We start from the raw sequence: 24,204 nt of genomic DNA on the forward strand, positions 1-24,204 counted from the left end.
GAAGGGTCGAAGGCGGATAGGATTTAGGGACTGATGGCAGATGGCAGCCTCTCCATCAAGATAACAAGTTATTCTGCCCCAGTGTTGGGAATGAAGGAGCGAAGGCTAAACATGAACTGCATATAAAGCCACAGACAGGCTCGTGCCTATAGGCTGGGTTGTTTTTAGAATAAATAAATAGATGGTGATATTACAGTGATCGCATGAGCCCAACAGATCGTGACTCTTTGAAGTGTCGCGGTGTGCGCATGTCGGGTGTGTGCTGCTCGCTGTCATGTGGGCTCATTGTTTACATGCTCGCTCGCTGCCGAGATTTCAGTGAGGGCGTGTGTGTCCTGGAAAATTATGGCGTCTGCATTTACGAACAGACCGAAAAAATGTACATTTTCCACCCTGAAAAGAATCTCGCCCCCCTGGAAGCGTGAGTCACGAATTGTGCAGAACCGTTTCAGCACCGCGGCCAGCTCCGCCGGAGAACAAAAGACGGATTTGCATCCCTTGATGTCAGGGAGCGTCTGCCTTTGAACTGGCAGCATGAAAAACGAAAAACATGACTATTCCCTGAAAGAAAATGTCTCCTGCCCTGCTCCAGCACCATTATATTCTGTTTTGGATTCTGTGGAAGTGGGCTCCTTTATGTTTTCATTGCCTAATGTCTAACATAACACAACACATACCATTTGCTTCATCTAAAGTGGCTTTCAGCATTATGAATGCATGCGTTTTATTTTATTTTTTTGGCATGGGTGGCTCTAGTGGGAATCAAACCTCTTACCCTGGCAGTAGTGCCATGCTCCATTCACAGAGCTTGCAGAGGTTACAGAATTAAGAAGGGATGTGGTGTAGAAACCAAATTAGCTGGTAATGGGACCACTTGAGAAAACAGATAACTGTGCACATTTAGATAAAATGAGATCAACTTTATTGTCCCAGCGGGGGAATTTGTCTTGGATGTTATGGCAGCAGCACTAAAGACATAGAAACAGTACATAAAAACAGCAATAAACAGCAGCACATGATTAAAAACGCATCATACACACGTCATTCAAGTAGTCCATTTGATAAAAACACATCATACACACATCATTCAACCAATCCATTTTACACCATACATACATTGTTGGATAAAAAACAGACAACCAATTTACATGAGTGAATAAACAATCAAACAAACAAATACATAGAGGGGAAAGCAAGGTACTGTGACAGTGCAGGAGACAGGGATAAGGCTAAATCCTGACTGTGTTACGTCGTATTTATACAACAAAACTCTTTTACCTATTCAACCTGCACCAAAATATAATTTCTCAGCGTCACTCTTGGATGTTTTCAGCCCTCCTCAGTGTGTTTTATGTAATGGCTTTAAATCCCCCCCCCCCCCCCCCCCCCCCCCCCCCCCCCCTCCCTCCTGTCAGCACTGTCTGTCACGTTGCTGGTAGTTTGGAGACGCTCCCTGGCGGCAGACATCACGGCTTGTACAACCCAAGGGAGGGATGGAGCTGAGATGGACAGGGAGGGAGACACCGGCTTACGACGTCAAAGGAGTAGAGACACAGAGAGAGAGAGAGAGGACAACCAGCCAGACTGCCAATTCCCTCCAGTCTACTGAAGGGAGCCTCAATTTCAACACATCACACCCCTTTTATTTAACAGAGCTGTTGTGAGATTTATTTATTTGTGTAGAGGATTTAAAAAAAAAAAAAGACATTTATAGGGGGGTCTGTCAACAAAGAGCAGAAAAAAACCAACAAGCAGATCCAGAAAAACACGCTCATGCCGGATAAAGGACCGTCGCTGGATTTGTTACTTGTGTTGCCATAGGGGGGGTAGGCCTAACTTGTTATAGGATTCAAAGAGGCTCTCACAGACAAATGAATTGAATAATTTAATGTTAATAACTAAATAATAGCGGGGGAAGAAGAAAGGCATCCACTGATTACACCGATTCGTTGCCAGGAGCAGAACCACAGGTATGAATTTGACTTTTTGTCTTTTTTTATTTTGGTAAATATGTGAAATCATGTTCAGGTCATTGTTGTTGTCATCCTGTCTTGACAAAGAGACCGTAGGGGTCTGTGTTGACACTGTCACGTTACTGGATGGGCTTCAGTATGGGCAGCCTCAACCCACGAAGCATAGTAGGCTACAACAAAGGATTATGTTTACTATTATTTATTGCAATGATCTGAATTGTATTTTGTTTTTAATCCAGATTTTGTTAGCCATGTCTTAGCTCTACAGCGATGAATTATGATTATTGATTGATAACATCCGTGGCACGCTAAGAATATTAAACTTCTGAGATCACAATTTTATATTACCTACTACTATTTAATCCCGTAGTGTGTTTTACAATCGTATTATAAAATATAGGGCGCAAAAAAATCGGTATTTAATTGCATACTAAGCCCCCTAATAGAAAATCAGTGTTCCTTTAGGGACTTATAGCCTAGTGTGTCTATGGTAATCAACAGTGAGTTTATAATGGCCTTATCATACTTAAAAAGCATTTTTTTTTTTTAAATCTCCTATTGCATTATTATAATATTCCTACAGGATGTTATTTATATGTATGATAGTTTTGCTGTGATATCTGTAGAGTATCCTCCTAAAATCTATCTATAGCTATATAGATATAGCTTTTCTTCGTAAGGGTCTAGAAACTAAATTATTTCAGTCTGTACCAACGCCACCCATTGTCATTGGACCATCCCATCTGAATCTCATCCGCTGCCTCCTGTCCGCTCCACCTGACCGCCTCCTCTGTCCTTCCTCCCCCAGACTTCCCAATGAAGGAGGCCGACGCAATCAAGCTGTTCATCGGGCAGATACCCCGAAACTTGGAGGAGAAGGACCTGAAGCCCATCTTTGAACAGTTCGGGAAGATCTACGAGTTGACGGTGATTAAGGACAAATACACAGGGATGCACAAAGGTAAGGGAGGCTCAAACGTTTTCTTGTACCCCCATTTGATAAGATTTCGTCCCTGGAACCCCCATATGGGAAGAGTTCTGTTGTTGATTTAGTATATATTGCATTGTACAACCTGTCTGCACTGCATATGGGGAGATAGTGGTGAAAAAGAGACCTAAAATTAGAATAGCTGCTCTTATACATTCTCTAATTGGGATATAATTTCCAGTAAAATGAAACTATATTCCTCGTTTTGCTGGGGACCCTCTGGAGCCCCTTTAAGAACCCCTTGTGGGGCCCCGGACCCCATTTTAAGCCCCACTGATCTAGAAAAGGAGAGATCTGTTATGCACAGGTGGTGGAAAGGTTGTATCCATACCTATCCAAATAACTTAATCGTGGATTTTGTTTGTATAGCCTCAGTACGAAGAGGTCTGTATCAAAATGCTACCTTGCACTATCCATTTTGGAAAATGATCATTATACCTGAAGGCAATTGTTCAATATCTATGAAATATAAAGGAAGGTGGCTGTTCAATACCCCTGAATATAAAGGATTTGCTCTGTACAGATGTAAGTATTTTGTCAGTCAAGAGTTAAGTTGCCTACTATCCTTTAAAAAGCTGCACAATTTGTTTTCGCGTTGTGATATCAATCATTTCACCTACTATTACTACTACTGCTGCTGTATTTCAAATGGTAAACAGGCCTTTCTTATTATGGAATAAAATGTCACATATATCCTGTATTCCAGATGGAGTAAAGCCTCCCAATATGGTTGCTACAGTGATCTAAGCTAAATAATAGTCTGTCAGGCTAGAGAATGTCATTTCTAATACAAATCTGATGGTAGAAAACAAAGGATTTATAAACCCATGTAAACTATCAATCATTTGTGAGGCATATAGGCCAGGTGGTATCAGTCCTTTTAACACCTATAACACCTATTCTGCATACATTTACATATTCATGATTTGTGGGAGCCCTAAAGGTTAATGAAGGCCTTTTTCTATTATGTGGGACTGCATACATTTTGCTCGAACAGCGTGATATTAAACAGTCATTCAGACCGCTTATCTATGAATAGTCTCCAGGTATTAGGATTCAGGATCCAATAATCCCATAGATCTCCAACACTATATGGACAACTATTTAACTATATGCCATTTGTTGATTTTATTATTAGTATTATTTTTTTGTCATTTTCATTTTGTTTTCCTTTATTTCATCAAGCAGGGTAAGCAAGCATAAATTCTTATTAGTAATATTGGCCCAGTAAGAGGCAAGAGGCTTTTTTTTTTTTTAAATTAAAAGCAACGTTGACCAAGGCAGCTGCTCTTAAACAAAGTCAAAGCTCCTATATCTAATTCATAATGGAACAATAAACTCCAGCAGCATGTTTCGGCCTGCTGGCCTTCAGGCTAGAGAGCCTATTGATTAAGTTACAGTAACCAGGCACCGCCAATACCGACATTACACATTTATAAATAGCGTATGCATCTGACATTTAAAATACATACATATACTCATAGCACGCTGATCTCTGCCGCCCCTCTCTGTCTCCAGGATGCGCCTTCCTGACATATTGTGCGCGTGAGTCTGCCCTCAAAGCCCAGAATGCACTGCATGAGCAGAAGACGCTACCAGGGGTGAGTGGTCACCGTCGTCTTTCCGAGTCGCCAGAGATCCTCAACTGCTCATATGCATAAAGGGAGCCGAATACCTGGCATGCTACCTGAATGCACCACACACACACACACACACAAATACACACACATGCACTGTGACACAGGAAAATCAACTCACTTTGACATGTGGGCCTGACTTCCCCTTTAGCTGATATGCTCCAATAAAGGTCAGGGGCTGCTCTCCTCCTATGTTTCATATGTGATGCATCCAGACGTATCCATCCAGTTAAGGTCTGAGTCATCCCGCTACATGTCACGGGTCGAAAGAGACAGCTATGAGGCATGCTGCTGGAGTGACTTTGCCAGCTCTTATTCTCTCTGATGTTTCTCTTCCATTCGCTCTCCCTTTCTCTCTCCCTCTCTCCCCGTCTCTCTCTCTCTCTCTCTCTGAATTCTAATCAAAGTTAAACCCAGCTTTATTAGCATAGCCAGGCAGCAGGTGTGCTGCCAAATGACATTTACTGAGCTAAATATGACATGACAGCCGCGTCTCTATAATAACACACTATATGAGAGACAAGGCGACAAGGCAAGGAATTATTGAGACGAGCGTGCTCCCAGACTCGGTGGTGTTCAGTCCGCTTCCTCTTTTGCTAACAAGGGTTTCCTTTGGGTTATTTTTGTTGAAATCTACATCGTTTACTTCTTTTTTTTGGGGGGCGTTTTTTCCCCTGCCAGCTCATGACCATAGTATCTGAGAGAGTGAAGGAGCAAGTGACTGGTGTTTGACTGTAGCAGGCAGGGTGTTGTTGAGACAGAGACAGTTGGTGGAGGGGCAGCAGCAGTAGAAATCCCATTATTAGCATGACAGTAGTGTGACCTGGCTGACCCCGCGGAGGGGATCAGCAGGCCGGTGCCCCACGGCTAAAGCCCTCTCTCCCCTGCCCATTTCCCCAGTGGCTCTCCTTCCCAGACCCTCTTACCTCTAAGCCTTGTACGAGCATCCAGGAACAAGCTAAACCCTCCTGTGTTCCCTCGATCCATCCCTACCCCCCTTGCCAAAAAACATGAAAACCATCTTATTAGCTCACCCCCTCACACACACACACACACACACACCCTCACACACACACACACCCACGCGGACAAGAACGGCTTCCCACCCCTGCTACCAGCTGCGGTGTAATTGTCATCTAATTGCACCTGCACTGCCAAAGAATAATTAACTTTGCCATCTCAGGGCCCGGGCGATACAAAAGAAATAACATGAAAGCAATTATAGGACTGAGAGGGGAGAGCACAAATGAGAGCACACCTGAATGTAGAGAAAGCTGAAGGATGTCATTAACACTCAGCACTGCTGTTTTGGTTTTTTTTAGCGTTTCTTCTGTCTGCAGAGGAAACTGCTTTTTGTATTTTTTTTTTGTCTTTCCGCTAACAATAGATGGAAGGGTGAAATGCATTTGTAGAAGGAGTGGAAAGAAGTGAGGAAGAGGTGAAGAAAGAAAGAAAGAAAAATAGATAAGAAACAAAGAAAGAAAGAAAGAAAGAGAGAAAGAAAAATAGATAAGAAAGGAAGCGAGGGAGGGGTGAACAGATGGTCGCATCGGAGTGGCACCTGGTCTTGTGTTTAATTTCAGGTGAGAGAGTGAGTCCGTCTCTTAAGTGCGAGGGGGAGAAATGGCGTCAAAAACACATTCAGCCGAAAGGGGAGGGAAGAAAGCGAGAGAATGGTGGAGTTTGGAAGAGGGGGAAAAAAAACAAGCAGGAGAAATTCATCAGATTCGCTCTGAGAGAACGTGAGGGCATGGAGACGGGAAGAGAAGAAGCCAAGAATAAAAAAAACCAAAAAAAAAAAAACCTTGAGGTTCGCTCACGAGCTGTACTCTCATTCTGTCCTGTTTGGACATCTTGTACTCTTGTCCCCTCTGTTCTTATCGGTCTATCTCTGTACTATCTCAGGCGGACTGAGTCCTGTTGCCAGGCCAATGTGTCTGGCTGGTCAGCTGTTATGGGGCCGATAGAGGCAGAAACTTCCACACTATACCAGATTGAAACACGCCATTTCTTTTTTTTACAAACCACCTCCGATACTGAACTTCTACCTTTTGAACTCTAAATAAATGATTTAGAGCTCATATCTGCTTTTGTAGAGATGCCATATGTTGGCCCTCATTAGGAAACATCAGTAGAAAACACTCATTTGAATCACATTTCCACATTTAGAGCAAAACCATAGTAATGTTTTATCTTTTCCTTCTTGGGTTGACATTTGAAACGTTGTAACTGTGTAGTAGTGAGATTGTGTTTAAGTGAGAACGTAGCTGTGTGTGTTTGTCTGCTTGTGTGTGTGTGTGTGTGCATGTGCAGTGGGGGAGGGGAGGGCAGGTGTTCACACTAACATGGTTTAATGAAGGGTGTGTGCTTGTGTGTGTGTGTGTGCACGCATGTGTATGTATGAGAATATGTGTTTGCTTATGTGTTTGTGTGCCCACGTGTGTGTGTGTGTGTGTTTCTACGCATCCAAAGATCTGGGCTGAAGTTGATTTGGTTTATGAGATCTTTGTTTGGACAGCAAGTCCGTTCTCTCAGGTTTCTGCGTACGCTATCGACAGTGTGTGAGAGTAAAATCTGTGCTGCCAGGCCCTCTGTATAAGCTGTCCATATGAGAGGAAAGAGCCCTCTTTGAGTGGAACATCTGACTAAGCCTGACATTTACTCAGCCATAAGGACGCAGACAGAGCAGACAGAAGGGTTTTATCAATAGTCTGAAATAAATGCATAGGCTAATAATAGCACAGGCCCAGATGCTTTTTACACAGGATATAGGAGCTTGTATCTGGCGTGGTTCCTTGGTTAATGATGTTAATGATATTATAGTACTGGAATACCACATTTTGTTCTCTTAAAGTCTTAGCAAACGTGCTGCTATAGATACACATGGCCCATCTGAGTTCTTCTAGGACACAATTAACTTATTAGCCGTAGCACTGTCTTTCGGCCTTAAAAAATGCAGTTAATCTTTTGTATTTTAGTCTTTTTACACTGAAGAGAGACAAACATGTAAAAGCTCACATGGTTAACATCATGACAAGCCTGCAAAACCACAAAATAGATGCTCAGATTCGGTTCGCTGCCGATCTAAAAATACGGTGTTAGGATGTGAACGGGAGCGTGTAACCCGCCAACGTGTGATTTCATGTATCTGAGTGGCGACAATAAGCAGATAAGCAGGGCCTCCATATGTAGCCTATATGTTCATGTCAGTGAGTTGGGGGGGACGACGGCGGTGATTAGTGCATCTCTGAGGGAGCCCGTTCACTTGATGGATCTATCCGGTGTTAAGTGTGCATTGGTGCGTTTATTCATTTACATATGTATGCATATGAATGTGCGGCGGGGACGTTACAGGACGGGCAGCGCGGAGGGAAAGGGCCCGGCCTCCGTACGTCACTCTGGAGGCGACTGTGATGATGAATGCAGATTGGATTTATAGGGGTGGTAAATGGGTGTGAATTAGAGAGGAATTGGATGAATGAAAGGGGGGAGAGGGGTGGAGGGGGTGGAGGGGGTGTGAGAAAACGAGGGTGTGGGGGGAGGGGAGGAAGAAATGAATGAAAGTTTGACATAATGAACAGTGGGGGTGGGGGGGGGGGGGGTGGCACTGAGGCAGTGCGTTTATCAGCTTAAATACAGACATCTGTTACAGAGAAAGATTGTGTGTTTCGTCAGGGGGGGGGTGGGGGCACGAGTGTGTGTGTTGGAGGACGCACATTCATACACACACACACAGACACACACACACACACACACACACACACACACACAGTGGAAAGGGGGCTGTTGCCTTAACACTCATTAGGCTCTTTGAACTCTGTGGCACAGGACTAGTGTGAAATCTAATGAGCATGCATGTGTCTATACATAGATTGCAGTGTGGTGGAGTTAAAGCGAGTAAACCATAGCCCAAATAAAAGAAAAAACAAAACTAGGACATGGACCCTATCTGTACACACACACACACACACACACACACACACATACAAATCTGTCCATGATTCAGTTCTTTTCCCCCTCTGCTCCACTGAGTCTAGTCAAACAACACTTGACATGAATATTTAACAGCTGGAAGAGAGGAAACAATTGAGAGTCAATGCTTGAGTGTTGTTATAAATTTACCATTTGATATTCAGTTTCTCTTCACTTTGAAAGATTCATTTTTTTTGTCTTCTAACAATAAGGCTGAGCATCAGCTTCAAACTCTTGGCTTAGTGTTTACAACCTCTCACTAGAGAGAGTATCGGATGCTGTGGCAGTGCATGACTAGGAGGCAGCAAGCACTGGAAGCAGAGGGGGGATTGACTAGGAAGCAGCATTGACACTGAAGACTGGGTCATTGATTACAGATTATTGAACTGTACAGGCGTAGCGCTGTCAGTCTCTTTGTGTTTGATTGATTTAGTGACTGGCTGAATACATGAGAAGGTGCGGTTTCTCCACACGGCTCGCTCTGTGTGTCTGCCTGTGTGTGTGCACATCTGTGTGTGCATCCGTGTGTAGAAGCATTAACAGAGCGTACTTGTGCATCTCTGCTTTTGTCCCTGCCTCTGTTGCTTTGTTCCAACTCTTTGTGCGAGCTCGCGCTCATCTGTGTCTATTAATCTCTTTCTGCTTTTTTTGTTTATGCCTGTGAATATAACAATTTCCACCTGTGATTCTTTCCCCCGGGTGAATTCACAAGTGTGTCCCAGCGTAAGAGCGTTTGTGATGAGGATGGAGAAGCGAGGGAGCAGAGCGGAGACAGGAGAGGAGCGGAGGGGGAGGGGGGGGGGGATGGGATGGCAGGTTGATTATGGTCGCAGGTCTCGTTGCCTGGAGACGGCGGGGACGAGGGATGCCAGGTTGCTAGGCAACCGGCACGATGCAATGACCAGCGCTGTGTGATGGAGCGGAGGGGAGGCGAAGAGGGAAAATTGTCTTTGTGCCCCCCGCCCCACCCCACCCCACTCCACCCCACTCCCCCACCCCCTCCCACCCTCTCCTACCTCCCTCCTGTAAATGTTCTTCAAAGAGCAGGAGAGATGGTCTCTGCTGATATATTTACCATTCAGAGTGGCTGCTTTTCAGGGCAGACAAGCAAAATGGAGTGAAATTGGAGACAAAACAGGCGACAGAAATGTGTCTCCGTCACACAGCGGCCTGGTATAGACTTAACAACATGGCAGGGTTGAGTGGAGGGTATAGAGATTATCAGCTGCTCTGTGGTTCATAATAGAGAGGGGAGAAAAATGTGATTATCAAGGCTATACACACTCCGACTGTGAACCTCTATCTAAAACACATTTAGCCCGCCTTAGTAAATCAAAAGTGGGTTTTATATGCGTTTACATGGGAGCGAGTGCGACCCGTCTGTGTGTATGGATTTTGATGGGATGGGGTCAGGCATTATGGGGAAGGGGTCGAACTGTGATTTGATTGGATAATCTATGGATTTAATATCTCATAATCCTAGCGAAATCCCCCGTGGCATCACAGAGCGGAAGATTAACTATGTGTGGATGTGTGCTCATGTCGCTGTGACCAAGAGAGTGTGTATACATGAAAGCCTGCCAGGAACAGACAATGTATGTGTGTGTGTCTACGTGAGAACAATTTGTGTTTATTTAGGCGGAGGATGATTGTATATAATATCACTGTGTGTATTTGCAGTTGGAGTGAAAAAAAAAAATGGCAAAAACACACTGGCAAAATGGTCTGTTGATAGGGCAGGTTTTGCCTGTGTGTTGTCTGTGCACAGTATGTGACTGTGTTTTTGTAAACAAGCCTAAGAGAGATAGAGAGAGGAAAGGGGAGGGGCGGAGCAGGAGGAGGAGGGGAGAGAGCAAATTACTGTAAAGTGTGTGTTAGTGGTTTAGGCTTAGAGGGAGATATTTTTCTCTCGGCTCCTACATCTGCTCTCGAGGCAGCGCCAACATTCAACAGGCACAAACCCTCATCCTTTTGTTTTTTTTTTGCGTTTTCAGCGTCTTTCCCTTTGTCCCCCCCCCCCCCCCCCTTTCACATGCACATCTAATCCCGCTATCTTTCGACCTAGAAGTACCCTTTATCCTCCTCATTTGTTTTTCACCCCTCTCCTCCGCACGTTGTTCAGGGCAACCTTGTTTACCTGCTGTGGGTTCTCATCACAGGGTTGTCATGACGATGGCAATGTGAGCGCAGACTTCGTCAGAGGAACGGGGCTGGTTGCCGTGCCGATCTGAAGTGGCACAGCCTTGATGGCCTCCCCTTCTCACTGTTCCCCCTCTTGTATATTCTAATTCCAATCTCCTGAGCCATCTGCTCTGCTTCTCCTTATCACAACCGCCGCGGCCTCGCTGTTTGTCATTCAACAGTGCTTTACGGGAAATATGGGCCCCGGGATTTTTACAGTCATCATTCAAACATGTCACACTGAACGACCGGCTTCAGGTTGTTGCAATAATCGATTTCAATTCCTAGGGAATGCAATACATTAAACATGGTATTACCTGATAAACTGTCTTGTTTCTTTATACTGGAGTAGGAGCTTTCATAATAACATGACATGTGCCATTTGGTGAATGTTTACACCTTACAGTTCCTTGAGTGTGTATATTTTAGCATGTGGCCCCAGTGAAGATAATGACTGCAATCAAATAATTTAGCATATAATTTCATGATTGAGGAACTTTGCAGAATATTTGTGTGAGTACAAAATCCCCACCATCATTTAAGCATAAATTACTATTCACTGACTGCAGGGGCAGATGCCTGCGTTTGGCTGGCTGATTGGAAGATGGTTTTGAGATGCTGCTCCTCCATCCACTCTGTCATCCTATTAATTGGCGTAATCAATTGGACACTCTCCATGAGGGGACACAGGGGCCCTTTGCACCGGCCGCTGCTGGTGCCCCAGCCGGTGGTACGGGTGGCGGTGGTGCGGAGACGGCGGTGTTTGTGCATGCCGGTCCTGGCAACAGAGCGTGGCCGCGGCACCAATCAATACTGTCTCCTGGTGACCGATCACAGCGGATCAATCAGTGGCGGAGGATCAGTGACTGGCTGAAATGTCACCGGCTCCATAATTAAGACCTTCATTAAGCCACAGTTAACAGAGTGTCACTCTGTTGTTCTCCACCCCCCCTCCACCAACACCTCCACCCCCCCCCCCCACACACACACATCCCCCCCTGCCTCTCTCCTTCCCTCCATACACTCCCTCCCTCCCCTTAATCCCCCTCAATCCCACCCATCTCCTTTTTCCCTTCTCCTGTTCTTCCTTTTCTTTATTTCAGTACCCACTGTTTCTTTTCACTGCTGTGCGCTATACATTTGAAAGAGGAGGCACTGATGTGTGCAAATTTTTATATAGGGATTTTGTCAAATAATGGGGGACAATTGTGGAGAAGTAAAAAAAAAAAAAAAGTCATTTCAACAGCTTGGCTTTTGATGAATTATGAAAAGGTCGCCTAATTCCCTCTCTCTGTCAGATGTTCTCTCCTTCTCTTCCTTCGTCACTATTTCTTGTTTTTTTCTCAGATTTTATTCGTTCCTCTCCAAGCCTCCACCTCTCCTCTGCCTCTCCCTCTCTCTCTCTCTGTCAGGCTCAGAATCTCTCACTAGTCTAATGCTGCGTGCTCCTGTAATCCAGATTAGCCGGCGAGTGTTCTTAATCTTATCACTTCCCCAATCCCGCGTGGGTGTGTGCTTTTCCTGGTTTTGTGTGATAGGGGGAGAAGGAACGATAGAGGGCAGGATTAGAACAGAGTGATTCTGAGAGAGACAGAGAGAGAGAGAGGAGGGGGAGAATAGAGAGAGAAATAGGCTGCACAAACTGTGAATGCAATATCACACATATCAGTGTCTCCCACAGACAGCAGTAGAGTTGGCAAAAAAAAAAAATAAGGAATGGAGAGCAATTAGTGGGTGAATGGAAGCGGCTGATTGGAAGACAGCACTTGAAAGAGCAGGTCGCCCCACATCACACCCTGTCACATGACTACAATGCACACGCCACATTCACACATGCATAACACATATGTCACTATTATGTCATGTTACGGCACTAATGCCATACACACCCACGTCCAACTGTGTACATAGGCTACATACATATGAATATTATCTTTTGTAATTTATGTGTTAATGTAAATAAAGCATCAGTGGACACATTTTATGTAAAATTTCAGGGTTTTTTTTAAGGTTTCATAGGTTTTTTTTGGACGTATAAATCTCATTAATTTCTCATGTGTGAATACTGTTTTCCTGCTTTTGTTGTACTGACTGATCACTTCCTTGTTGTGTATGGAAACTGTAGAGTGACCGTGCCGTGTGGCCTCTCTCTTTCCAGATGAACCGCCCAATCCAAGTGAAGCCGGCAGACAGCGAGGGCAGAGGGGGTAAGAGACACCTGTCCCCACCCAGAACCACAGCACCTGTTCAAACAACGCCTTCACAGTGTTCAAATGCCACCTTTACACACACACACTGCCAAAAATGTCCATCTTAACAAGTCATTTAGTCTAGTATTGAGGCTTAAAATTGTCGTTTTCCTCAAAACAACTGAAAAAATAAAACAATTATAGTAATAATTTCTCATTTTCAAGTGACAATAGCTTAGATTAAAGCAGATCGCTCCACCAGTATCAAGATAATGTTCATCTACATTGGAAACAACTGAAATTATCTCTTCTCACTGGCAGAGTGTGTGACTTGTCTTAAGAAAAATACTATTCTAGGGCTCAGTATTAGATTTAACGACTTGTTAGGATCGATGTGTTGCTGCAGTCTATTTACACCTGTCCATCACACACTGTGTACGGCCTCAACACAAACCTCTACATGCGTCACGTCTCAGCTTGAGTGCTATACCGCTTCTGCTGAATTTGAACAATGACTTTCACTTATCCTGAGGTTGAAAATCCACCTGCCCCAACGCCTACACAAATCAGTTTCTCTCTCTGCGGACGAAGCCTCCCCCTGCTACTCCAAATATTCACCGTTTGCGAGTGTTACTATGAAACAGCGGCGCGGTTTATAGTTTGTACTGTTTTGTTATGGACTTAAGAACGGGGACAGACGGAGCTGCTTCTCTGACAACACAGAGGGTGACAAACATTTGAGTCACCGCCAGATGCTGTTTGTGTATTGTAATAGCCATGTTACTGCACTCTGGTGGCTCTCTGAAGCATAGCAGGATTGATGTCGAATCATCCTGGTTTGTAGCTCGTAGGTAATTTGCTATCATACCTACATTTCTGCTTTATTCGTGTATGTATGGTGACATAGCACTTTCCCCTTTTTTGCCCCTCTCTTCTCTCTGCTGGCATCACCTGTCCCCCAACACAACTGCTCCCACCCTTTCCCTCACCTGATCTCTCACATTATCCATACATTATCCTCTTTTTCTCTCCCCCCCACCCCCCACCCCCCCCCATCTTGGCGACCTCCTTCCCCTCAGAAGACAGGAAGCTGTTTGTGGGTATGCTGGGAAAGCAGCAGGCGGACGCTGATGTGAGGAAGATGTTCGAGCCGTTCGGCAGCATAGAGGAGTGCACGGTCCTCCGCGGGCCTGACGGCACCAGCAAAGGTAATGTCACGCATGCATCAAGAACATACACACGCCCACACACACACTCTCCACTGAGAGAAAATTACCCTGGGTAATTGGATTACCCAAAACCTATGAAAACTGTTGGCACTAAATTCATATTTGGCCCATTGTAAGTGAATGGAATGATGATTATCTTGGCACGAAGATGATCTTGGGAAATCCAGGTTTGCACTTAAACCTCACACTCATCAATTTCCAGTACACAGAATCTGACATAACTGTCCTGTAGCCTGTTTGAAATGACTGCAATTTGAATTTAGAACATTTCAGTAAAAGTGGAATTTACTTGGCTTAATGTTTGTATTTTAGTCGACCCCTAAGAATGAAGCCTCCAGCAGCTTTACATTATCATCACGTGAATGTAAATTACCGTTGTCAGTAACAACAATGCTAATGATATTCGGCGTGTAAGTAGGTCCAGTGACAGTTCAAACATAGATGCTAGATTTCTCTGTGTTTGTTGTATGAGGCATGACTAATGGTGCAATAGGTTTTATGGGTCATGGCTAATGATGCGTTTGGTGGTTTTACGGGCTGTGATTGATGAAGCAATGAACGTTTTGTGGACCATGCTTAATGATGCCACAGTAACTGATGGAGCATTGGATGTAAGATGGCTCTTAATGTATTTTTAAAGGGAAGCAGTTCCTACACGCTGTGTGTGTGTGTATGTGTTAAGCGCGCAGGTGCTTGTGTGTGTTCGCGTGAGGCCGCATTTAATGGTGTGTCATTCCATGTAGGTTGTGCATTTGTAAAGTACCAGAGCAATGCAGAAGCCCAGGCCGCCATCAACGCTCTGCATGGGAGCCGTACTTTACCAGTAAGCCCCCTCCACACACACACACACACACACACACACACAGAAACACAAACAGTTACACCCACTGTTACACCCACGGTTGCACATACACACAGTCACACACGTAGTCAAACACACTCATACATGCGCACGCACACACACACACACACACACAGAGACTTGCACACAATTGCTCCAAACCCAGTCATTTAGACACTTAACATGGTGACTCAGCTAATAGTCACCACTTCTCCTTTCTGTCCCCCTCCTCCACACAGGCATACACACACATTACACACACCGCACACACACACACACACACACACACACACTACATTTCAGCCACAAGAGAGGACAAAATGTTTGTGAAATGTCCTCATCTCCTCCTCCCTTTATTCTCCTGTAGGTCATTCTGCAGTGTGGTGTAGATTGACTATATTAAAAGAAACACAGATAACAAAAAAAATTTAATCCGTTTTTTGTGATATTTTACGTATTTCTTTTATTTGAGCTTTATTTTTTTCTGGTCACTATCTCATATATCATGTTGGAAATAGCTGAGCACTAAAACGATGCAAACTGCTGACAAATTGTTGAGCTATAGTCTCTCCTAACTTCACCTTTAGACTGAACTGTGTCGTAATATTTCCATCCGTTTCCATCTTGCCTCGCCCTGCCGCGGCCCGTGGCGGCGTGAAAATCAACGGACGGATGGAGTAATGATTTTTTTCTCCCCCCCGATTCCCTCCGCAGGGCGCCTCGTCCAGCCTGGTGGTGAAGTTCGCCGATTCGGAGAAGGAGCGAGGGATCCGGCGGATGCAGCAGGTGGCCTCTCAGCTGGGAGTCATCAGTCCCATGACCCTGCACCTCGGGGCCTACAATGCCTACACACAGGCCGTGAGCAACACACACCACACACACACACACACACACACACACACATATACACAGGGCCACCAAGCAGGGTTGGGGTCAATCATCAATTCCAGTTCAACTGAGGAATTGGAATTGGAATTGGAATTGGAATTGGAATTTTAAAAACCAACCGAAAACAGAATTGGAATTTCAGGAAGTTGAAATTCTGTGAAATTCCATGTTTTTTTCTTGTTTTTTTCTTACCACATATCTGAGATTACATGTAGTGTTATATATTATCAATACTGAATATCATAAAATGTTAAAGGTACCTTCCAGGTGGTATTTGATGCATAACATGTAATCGTTATACATACATTATGATTAAATGTATTTGATTTGTTTAACTGTCTTTTATTTGATTTATAATGTTTGATTTATAATGTTTAGCAAGTCAAGACAAACTCTCTTTCCTGTCATTCCAATTCAATTCCAATTCTGTTTCCTTAGAGCTGGGTGCAATTCCAATTCCAATTCCAATTCCATCTCCTGGTATTCAATTGGAATTGCAATCAATCAGTCAATCAATCAATCAGTCGGACATATATACACATACACAGGTCCACCATGTCAAATTCCTCATGCACGTAACTACCATGACATGATAAATAGAGGTGACTTTCTCTGTTTTCTGTCTCCCTTATTTCTACCCTCTCTGTCCCTCTTTCTTCTTCTCCTCTCCCCATCTTCCACCCCCCTCCCTCCCTCCCTCCACCACGTCGTCTCCCTCCTCTAGCTGGTGCAGCAGCAGGCCCTGGTGGCCCAGTCGGCCTACCTGTCTCCTGTTGCCACGGTGGCGGCCGTCCAGATGCAGCAGCTCGCCGCCCTCAACCCCAGCAGCATCATTGCCACGCCGATCGCATCCATCACCCCCTCCTCAGGTAATGAGAGGCGGAGATGTCTGCCGCGACTCGCCTTGATTAGATTTCCAGCTTGAAATATGAGCGTAGATGCACACAGACAGGTGGACCTAAGAGGACAAAAACAAACATCTATTTTGTACTGTTTTTTTCAGCCTGTCATGATGTTCGCCATGTTAGCTTTTACAGATAAGGCAGAAAAGACAGTAAGATGGCAAGAATGAATAACTTGGTCATGCTAACAGGCATTAAGACAGACTGGTAGCATCACTATTTATCTATGTCTTACCATGTTTGCTCCATATTCTGTATTTATGTCATTTCATATCAGTATATTAGTCAAGAAACATCAGATTTAGAGAAGGATATTAACAAACACTAGTTTGTGTATTGTAGTAGTGTGTTTCTTTTATGCTTAAAATATCGCTTCTAGAACTATAAAAAGGCACTTAACAGGAACTGTACAATTTTAAAATAAAAAAAAGGACTCTATTTTCTAAGAAGAGAAAAAGAAGAAGAAAGTGACTTTATGATAAACAAACATGCCTTAAAAATGTGTGCAGGTACCAGCACCCCGCCCTCCATCGCAGCCACACCCGTTCCTGCTCTGCCTCCACCAATCAGCTATCCCTCTGTGCCGGCTCCACCCAATGGACAGTCCGCCACCGAGGCCCTGTACACCAACGGGGTTCATGCGTATCAAGGTACGATACTGCACAGGAGCTAGATTAGGAAGTAAACCATGTCTGTACTGTTGTCATGAAATAGTCCTCCTCAATTTCATGGGCTGCCTGCTTTGTTGTGCAGTAGCGAAGGTCTGATTAAAGAGGAAATGAAACAAATGAAAGCAGTAGGTTGAATCAAATGTTAATTGGAGCATGTTGATGTGCCCCAAATAGCATTTAGCATTTGTGTTTGTTTTGGCGTATAGCAGTTGGTGACGATGTGTTTTACCGTGCCACAGCTCAGAGTCCAGTCCTGGACCCCCTGCAGCAGGCTTATACAGGCATGCAACACTACACAGGTGAGGCCACCACACTGTGGTGGACGGGTCTTTCAATGCAATACGTGACGCAGCGAATTCTGTAATAAACTGCTATTTATTTATGGTTACACATTGCTATGTACATGTATTACTGCCACCACTACTACTACTAATAATAATAATAATACTAATACTAATACTAATAGAGAGGGAGATGAAGAAACTTTAGAACGATCAGAAATATATAAAATTATTATTAAATATACTATGGTAAACTTTCTAAATTGTATATTTGATTGTTTGTATTGTATGATCTATTTTTGACATGTAATTTTGTTATTATAGTGAGCGTATGTCAGCACTTTGCTACACTGAACACTAGATATAACGTACATTTGTGAAGGGTTGGTTAGGTAAAATTTTTTTAGTTACCTCATAAACACTAATCAACTGGGATTACCTAAACTCAGTAATGTGTTCTGGTTAATTTCAGATTACTTTGTCATATTTGAGGTACACATAAGAAAAAGTGAAAAATTACAATGTTCAGGGAATTGATTTCAGGTTGGCATACAAACACAAATTCTATTCTGTGCCACATTTATAAAGATGTACAACATGTGCCACCATATAAATGGCCTTCTGTGTTTCCCGCTTCCAAGAAGTAACCCTTTAATTTTTCACAAGTATCTGTAATCGGAATACATTATCTTTCAGGTAACGTAGCAGAATACCGTTAAATTTCTTTCTGTGTTTATTCCCTTGCAAGCATTCCATTACTACCCAACCCTGCATGTATAACACAGGGAATTTACATCCAGATTCATAATATGCACATTAGTGTTTGAATAAAACTCTATGTACATAACCTCCAGCGCTATAGAATGAGTCATACATCACAAAGTAAACATCATGTCCCAGTTTCCGTGTGTTAAAGCAAATGCGTAGGTGGGAATCCTATTGTGTCAGATGTTCTTTCAGCAAAGTAATAGTGTGCGGCTCGCTCTCCCTCACCTTTCCTCTCCGCTCACCTGTTCCTCCTCCCCATCAGCCACCTACCCAGCTGCCTATGGCCTGGTGGGACAGCCGTTCCCCCACCAGCCCACACTAGTGGCTCAGCAGCCGCAGCAGCCGCAGCAGCTGCAGCAGAGAGAAGGTACGCTTATTGTAATTTTTTTTCCCTCTTTTCTGTTCTCCATCAAGGACCACACTGGAAACAAGTGTTTAAGTACGCTTTTATGTGTTATCCTCTGGGATGTACTATACCAATAAAGTCAATCAATCAATCAATCAAGAGCTGTGAACCGAAACACTGTGGATCAGTTTTAGAGAAGAATCATTACCTGAAGTTTCAATATCTCAAAGAATATAGAGGATCCACTCTGTGAAAATGTTACCATTATTATGACCTCACACGCTTCAAAAAGTATCTAATTGTTTTCAATTGTTGTTTTTCACCTTTTTCAAACTGTAGATGTCTCACTCTTGAATTAAACTTTCTGATTTATTTTTTGAATGATACTTTATATTCTTGCCCTCAAATTCCCAACCAAGTGAAGGATGTTATTTGGGATTTTTGATGACAATATACTCATTTATTTTTCAAGATTTTAGGTTTTTTGAACATGCAGCTGTCATTCATTTCTAATAGGAAATTAGTGTTTACTGCCTTTTCCTGCTTTTTTGCGCTCTTGATCACATCCTCACAAATCCATGTAGGCTAAACAGAATGAAGAGGTGTGTTACATTCATGTTTGTAGACGATCGTTTTGAGTAGTATCTCACGTTGTAGCGTACGTCAGTAATTATAATTTCGACTGAATTCAAATTCTACGTGCAGTACCTCAGCATTACTATTCTACAAGTGCTTCCTCCACATTGCAGTTCCCACTGTGCGGCTGAGTCAGCCCCCTAACCTCTTGTCTCGTCTTGTCTGGTCGTATCCGTCTCTCCTCCGTGTCTCTGCAGGTCCGGAGGGCTGCAACATCTTCATCTACCACCTGCCGCAGGAGTTCACTGACTCAGAGATGCTGCAGATGTTCCTGCCCTTCGGGAACGTCATCTCCGCAAAGGTCTTCGTCGACCGGGCCACCAACCAGAGCAAATGCTTCGGTGAGTCACAGAGACGGTAATGGAAAATGATAAAATTAATGTCCGATTATTGCTGCCTTATGCTTTTTATGGACTTCATACTTTCATTCTGATGTGGGAAAAGCTCTATTTTAATTTTATATATGTCATTTTGATGAGCTTTTATCCAAAGCACCTTATTGTTCCATGAATGCATACATTTTTGGCATTTGTCATGCTGTTTCCACTGAGCTATACAGGACCACATGCTTTAATAAAGTATTTTCAAAAAACTCACCAGGCTTTACTGTGTTTATTTTCTTCTGTTTTTTCCAGAGGGAATGTCCCCATATCATGAAGAATTTGATTTGATTCTTTCCTCTGTTGTCTCCTCTTCAGGTTTTGTGAGCTTTGACAACCCCTCCAGCGCCCAGACTGCCATCCAGGCCATGAACGGCTTCCAGATCGGCATGAAGAGACTGAAGGTGCAGCTGAAGAGGCCCAAGGACGCCAACAGACCTTACTGAAGGAGGTGAGTGGAGAGACAGGCCGGGGGGTGGGGAGGGATTGATAGACAAGACAGACAGAGGGAAATGTGGGGGGGAGTTAGTGAAACAGAGTGGATGTAATTAGGAACTCAGTCTTTAAATGATTGTCTGTCTTTCAGCTGGAACTGAACATGTCAATAACCCTAGATTAACTTGAATGAGGTGACAGCTTTCTAAAAGTAGCACCAGTTTGAAATACATTACAAATTACAGTTCAAGGATCAGAGGATACCTGTCTTGTTTACATGTGGCTGCTCGTTTATCTTGCTCAATACTGTGCTTGAGTGACAGGCGTGTTTATTATTCAAAAGTAGATTTTACACGATTCAATGTACTATGTAACCAGTGTTCTGTGATAGGGTTGAACGCAACTACTGTTCGTCATTAATTTTTATTTTACTTTTCATTTATTGTTTTTGTGCTGTGTCATATGCCATTTTTCCTGAAAAAAACATCACACCACTCTCAAGACTGTCCTGTCCATACATATATCGTGGAGACTGCGTCGCTATGGCTACGGTTGCCTAGCAACCACTAAAACCTCCCCCTTCCTCTCACTGCGTTGTAAGTTAATTGGCCTGTGTTGGTTGCTGTGGCGATATTGCCTGTGATGGTTGCCATTAGCAATTTTTATTTTGGGCCGTTGCCTTGATTCACCATGCTCAACTGCATGGCGAGTTACTGTGGCGACCATGAACTGTGTTTGGTGCGTTGTGAGTTTCCTCTTATTATTTTGTCCTGGTTTTAATCCTTGCAAACACTGATCAATAACTGTCACTTTACCTCAGAATTTGTAAGCAACTGATTATCATGACATGCTGTTTTTTGTAGTCCTATAAAAGTTGCATTGCTAAGAGCAAAATTAGCCTGTTGGTATTTTCTAGTCCATCAAATATGGATACAGTAGAATTTTTTGCTTTTGGACTTTTTGCTTTTGCTTAGTTTCCTTTTTGTTGTCTGTCATGATTATCATTCTTACATATCCCCTATGTTTAGTTGGTTGGTGTAGTAGTTTCGGTGAGTGCGGGGTTTTTGTTTGGTTGTAACTCAACTCCAAGTGATTTTGTGCCTGAACTTTGTTTGGTTTTTGTGAGACTGAAAATGTACCGAACGTGTCCCTGTAATGGTTGACAAGATAGTATAACTGTGTGTGCGCGTGTCTGTCGGTCTGTGGGGGTGCAAGAAAAAGAGAGAAGTCGTGTGCATTTATTCTTGTGCGAGTGTTTTGTGTTGAGTAGATTTGGAAAAAAAAAAGAAAAAACATTTGTGTGTATGTAAATGTGTGTGTGGTGTACCAAGTGAGACACTAACCTTTTTCTAGAAGGTTTTGGGTAAAACTGTATGGTTAATGTGACACGTGCTGCTGGCTGAGGAACTGCATTCCTCTGTAGGAATTCTGGGTTACCAAGAAAGTGAAAAAAAACAAAAGTACACAAAAGTACATCATGTCTCTTATGCAGCCACCTGCATCCCATGAGTATAATTCACTCCAAAAACAGTGAATCTCAAATCTTACTTTCCTCAGCTACTACAGTTTGGTGAATGAAATGGTCTTGAATGCCATTAGAATAAATTAAACAAATTCTCATTCAAGGAATTGTGTTCCTTGAATGGCATTTAAATAAATGGTGAGTTGTGTACAGACTCAAATACCTACCAGAATTCCTACTGTGCATGTTCTGAATTAATTTGCCTGCCAAAAGAGATGAGAAACTATTCCATAAGAACGTGCATACACTTGCAGCAGTATGGTTGTCACTGTTTGAGTTGCATGGACACTAGTTGATTATCAAGATTTTCCTGAGGGATCAGTGCAAGCAGTGTGTATTGCAGATACCACTCCACTTCCAAAGACTGAACTTAACTCAGTATGTGTGTTTTATCTGTGTTGTCTGGTTTAAAATATTCTGTATTTTATTTTTCTCTTCTTCTTCTTCACCTCCAGGGAAACGTAAAGAGTTCAATCAAGAAACCACTTGGGATGTCCCAGCCTTTTGGTTGTTTGACCAACCGTATAGCACAGGAGCAACACTTCACAAAAACAATATCACGTGTATGTGCTTAAAAACAGCAACAACAACAACGTCAACAACAGTAATATCAACGACAACAAATACAGAAACAACAGAAATGGCATCCGCAATATTGGAGGTGTCAAGTGCTCCAGAGTTCATACCATTCCACAGCTGGATTCATTTATATTATGTACATACTCTATTGTCAGCAACAAGATCTACATGTTAAGAAAAAGCATATCACTGATGTTATTCTACTGAACAGGGTTCTACTGTATAGTGTGATTTGTCGTCTATGGCGTAAACAGAGAAGGCCAGTCTACGCGGAGGGAGGGGAGACAACATTGAGAAAAGAAAATACTATTCTGTATGATTACCATTGGTAATATTGTTATGTAGAGTTAGTTTTATTATTTAAAAGTAAATTAAAAAACATGGGGTAATTAAACTGGAAGAGAAATGGATTTCCTCTCACTGTATATACATTGGTTGAAAATGGAGTTAAAGGACTAAAAACTTCATAAGTTAAGATTCTCTGCTGCCACTACTTTTAGCATTGACATAGTGGGAGGAAGGGCTGGGAATTTTTCTATCTTGATTTTTTACGTTTAATTTATTTGGTAATCCAATTGATGAGGGGGAGATGTGACAATTTTTTTTTTTTTTTTTTAATTTCAGAAAATAGAGGGTTCCTGCGGTCTTCAAGACAATGAACACACTTATTGTAGAGTTTTTAATTACATAAATGTACTTATGGAAGTTAAAAAAAAAACATTATAATGTTTCTTTATTTATTCTCTACAATCGCTGTTTTAAAACATATGTCTTTAAAGAAAATAAAGTACAATTTAGAAAAAAGATGTTTGTGTGTGCATGCACTGTCTGTTTAACATAATCATATCCAGTGATTCACCCAAAAATGGCCTCTTTCCTCAGAGTGATTTATCAAATGGAAATCTAAAATGACATTTCTTTAGTTCCATCTCTTTAGACAGAAAACACAAAGGCTGGTCAGTCAGGCTGTCTGACTTGAAACAAGTCATCCAGGGGAGTTTGCTGCTCTCTATAGGGCCTGAGGAGTACTGTGGAAAGTGGAAAATCTCTGTGCTTCTCTTCAACAGAGCATGACTCGGTTGGATTTGACCCTATGGACCAAATTGACGAAGGTTTATACTGATAACATGACTATCATCTGACTATGACTATCCTATCTGAGCAACACACATATCTTTCCCTCATAAAATATCATAACAAAACTATAAACCATATATTAATGACTTAGGAATGTCATTATCATAGTGATAGCAGAGGAGATAAAAAAAAATACTGCAATAGTGCAACAAGGTCACTATAAACTCACTGTTGAGTACCACAGATACACATACAAGTCCCTATGGGTATATTGTAGAATTATTATAGTTATTTTTCATCGGGGCTGCTTGAATACACTGGTAAGCGGAGTATAATTACAAAAGACTGTAGATAATAATGTCCATTGTAGCCCACTATAATGAGGTCTATTAGCCCATTACAGAGGCCTAAAATGGACATTATTATCCAGTCTTTTGTAATGCCACTGATAACCACAGCTTCACTGAAATAAGGTTCCACCACGAATTATCTGTGGCTTTACAGACATGCAAACACACCTCAGAGACTAAGAAGATGCAAAAGGCTTATAGGAGTGTGAGCTCAGCCACTGGCAGGGTGCAGGGTGTGCTGTGCGGCTGCCTGCCACAGCCTCATGGGCTTGGTTCAGATGAGTCCAAACACGCATCGGCCTTCTTTGGCATGCTTTGGTGTATGAGGGGTGATTAATGCCACAGAGACGTAGCCGCAG

The 24,204-nt window shown here is 42.9% G+C and overlaps 1 protein-coding gene across 1 annotated transcript; it reads left to right on the top strand.

The window, feature by feature from the left end:
• Positions 1 to 1,503: 1,503 nt before the first annotated feature.
• On the top strand, positions 1,504 to 23,075 carry celf3a (cugbp, Elav-like family member 3a). The gene is made up of 14 exons (XM_078290230.1): positions 1,504 to 1,970; positions 2,782 to 2,934; positions 4,480 to 4,562; positions 12,910 to 12,958; positions 14,023 to 14,148; positions 14,913 to 14,992; positions 15,725 to 15,868; positions 16,623 to 16,767; positions 17,310 to 17,450; positions 17,711 to 17,770; positions 18,783 to 18,887; positions 19,700 to 19,843; positions 20,201 to 20,333; positions 22,295 to 23,075. The coding sequence occupies exons 2-13, from the start codon at positions 2,790 to 2,792 to the stop codon at positions 20,326 to 20,328; spliced, it is 1,350 nt and encodes a 449-aa protein (XP_078146356.1). The 5' UTR covers positions 1,504 to 1,970; positions 2,782 to 2,789; the 3' UTR covers positions 20,329 to 20,333; positions 22,295 to 23,075.
• The last annotated feature ends 1,129 nt before the right edge of the window (positions 23,076 to 24,204 follow it).

Source organism: Centroberyx gerrardi, chromosome 19 (genome assembly GCF_048128805.1).
Source record: "Centroberyx gerrardi isolate f3 chromosome 19, fCenGer3.hap1.cur.20231027, whole genome shotgun sequence".
Lineage (NCBI taxonomy): Eukaryota > Metazoa > Chordata > Actinopteri > Beryciformes > Berycidae > Centroberyx > Centroberyx gerrardi.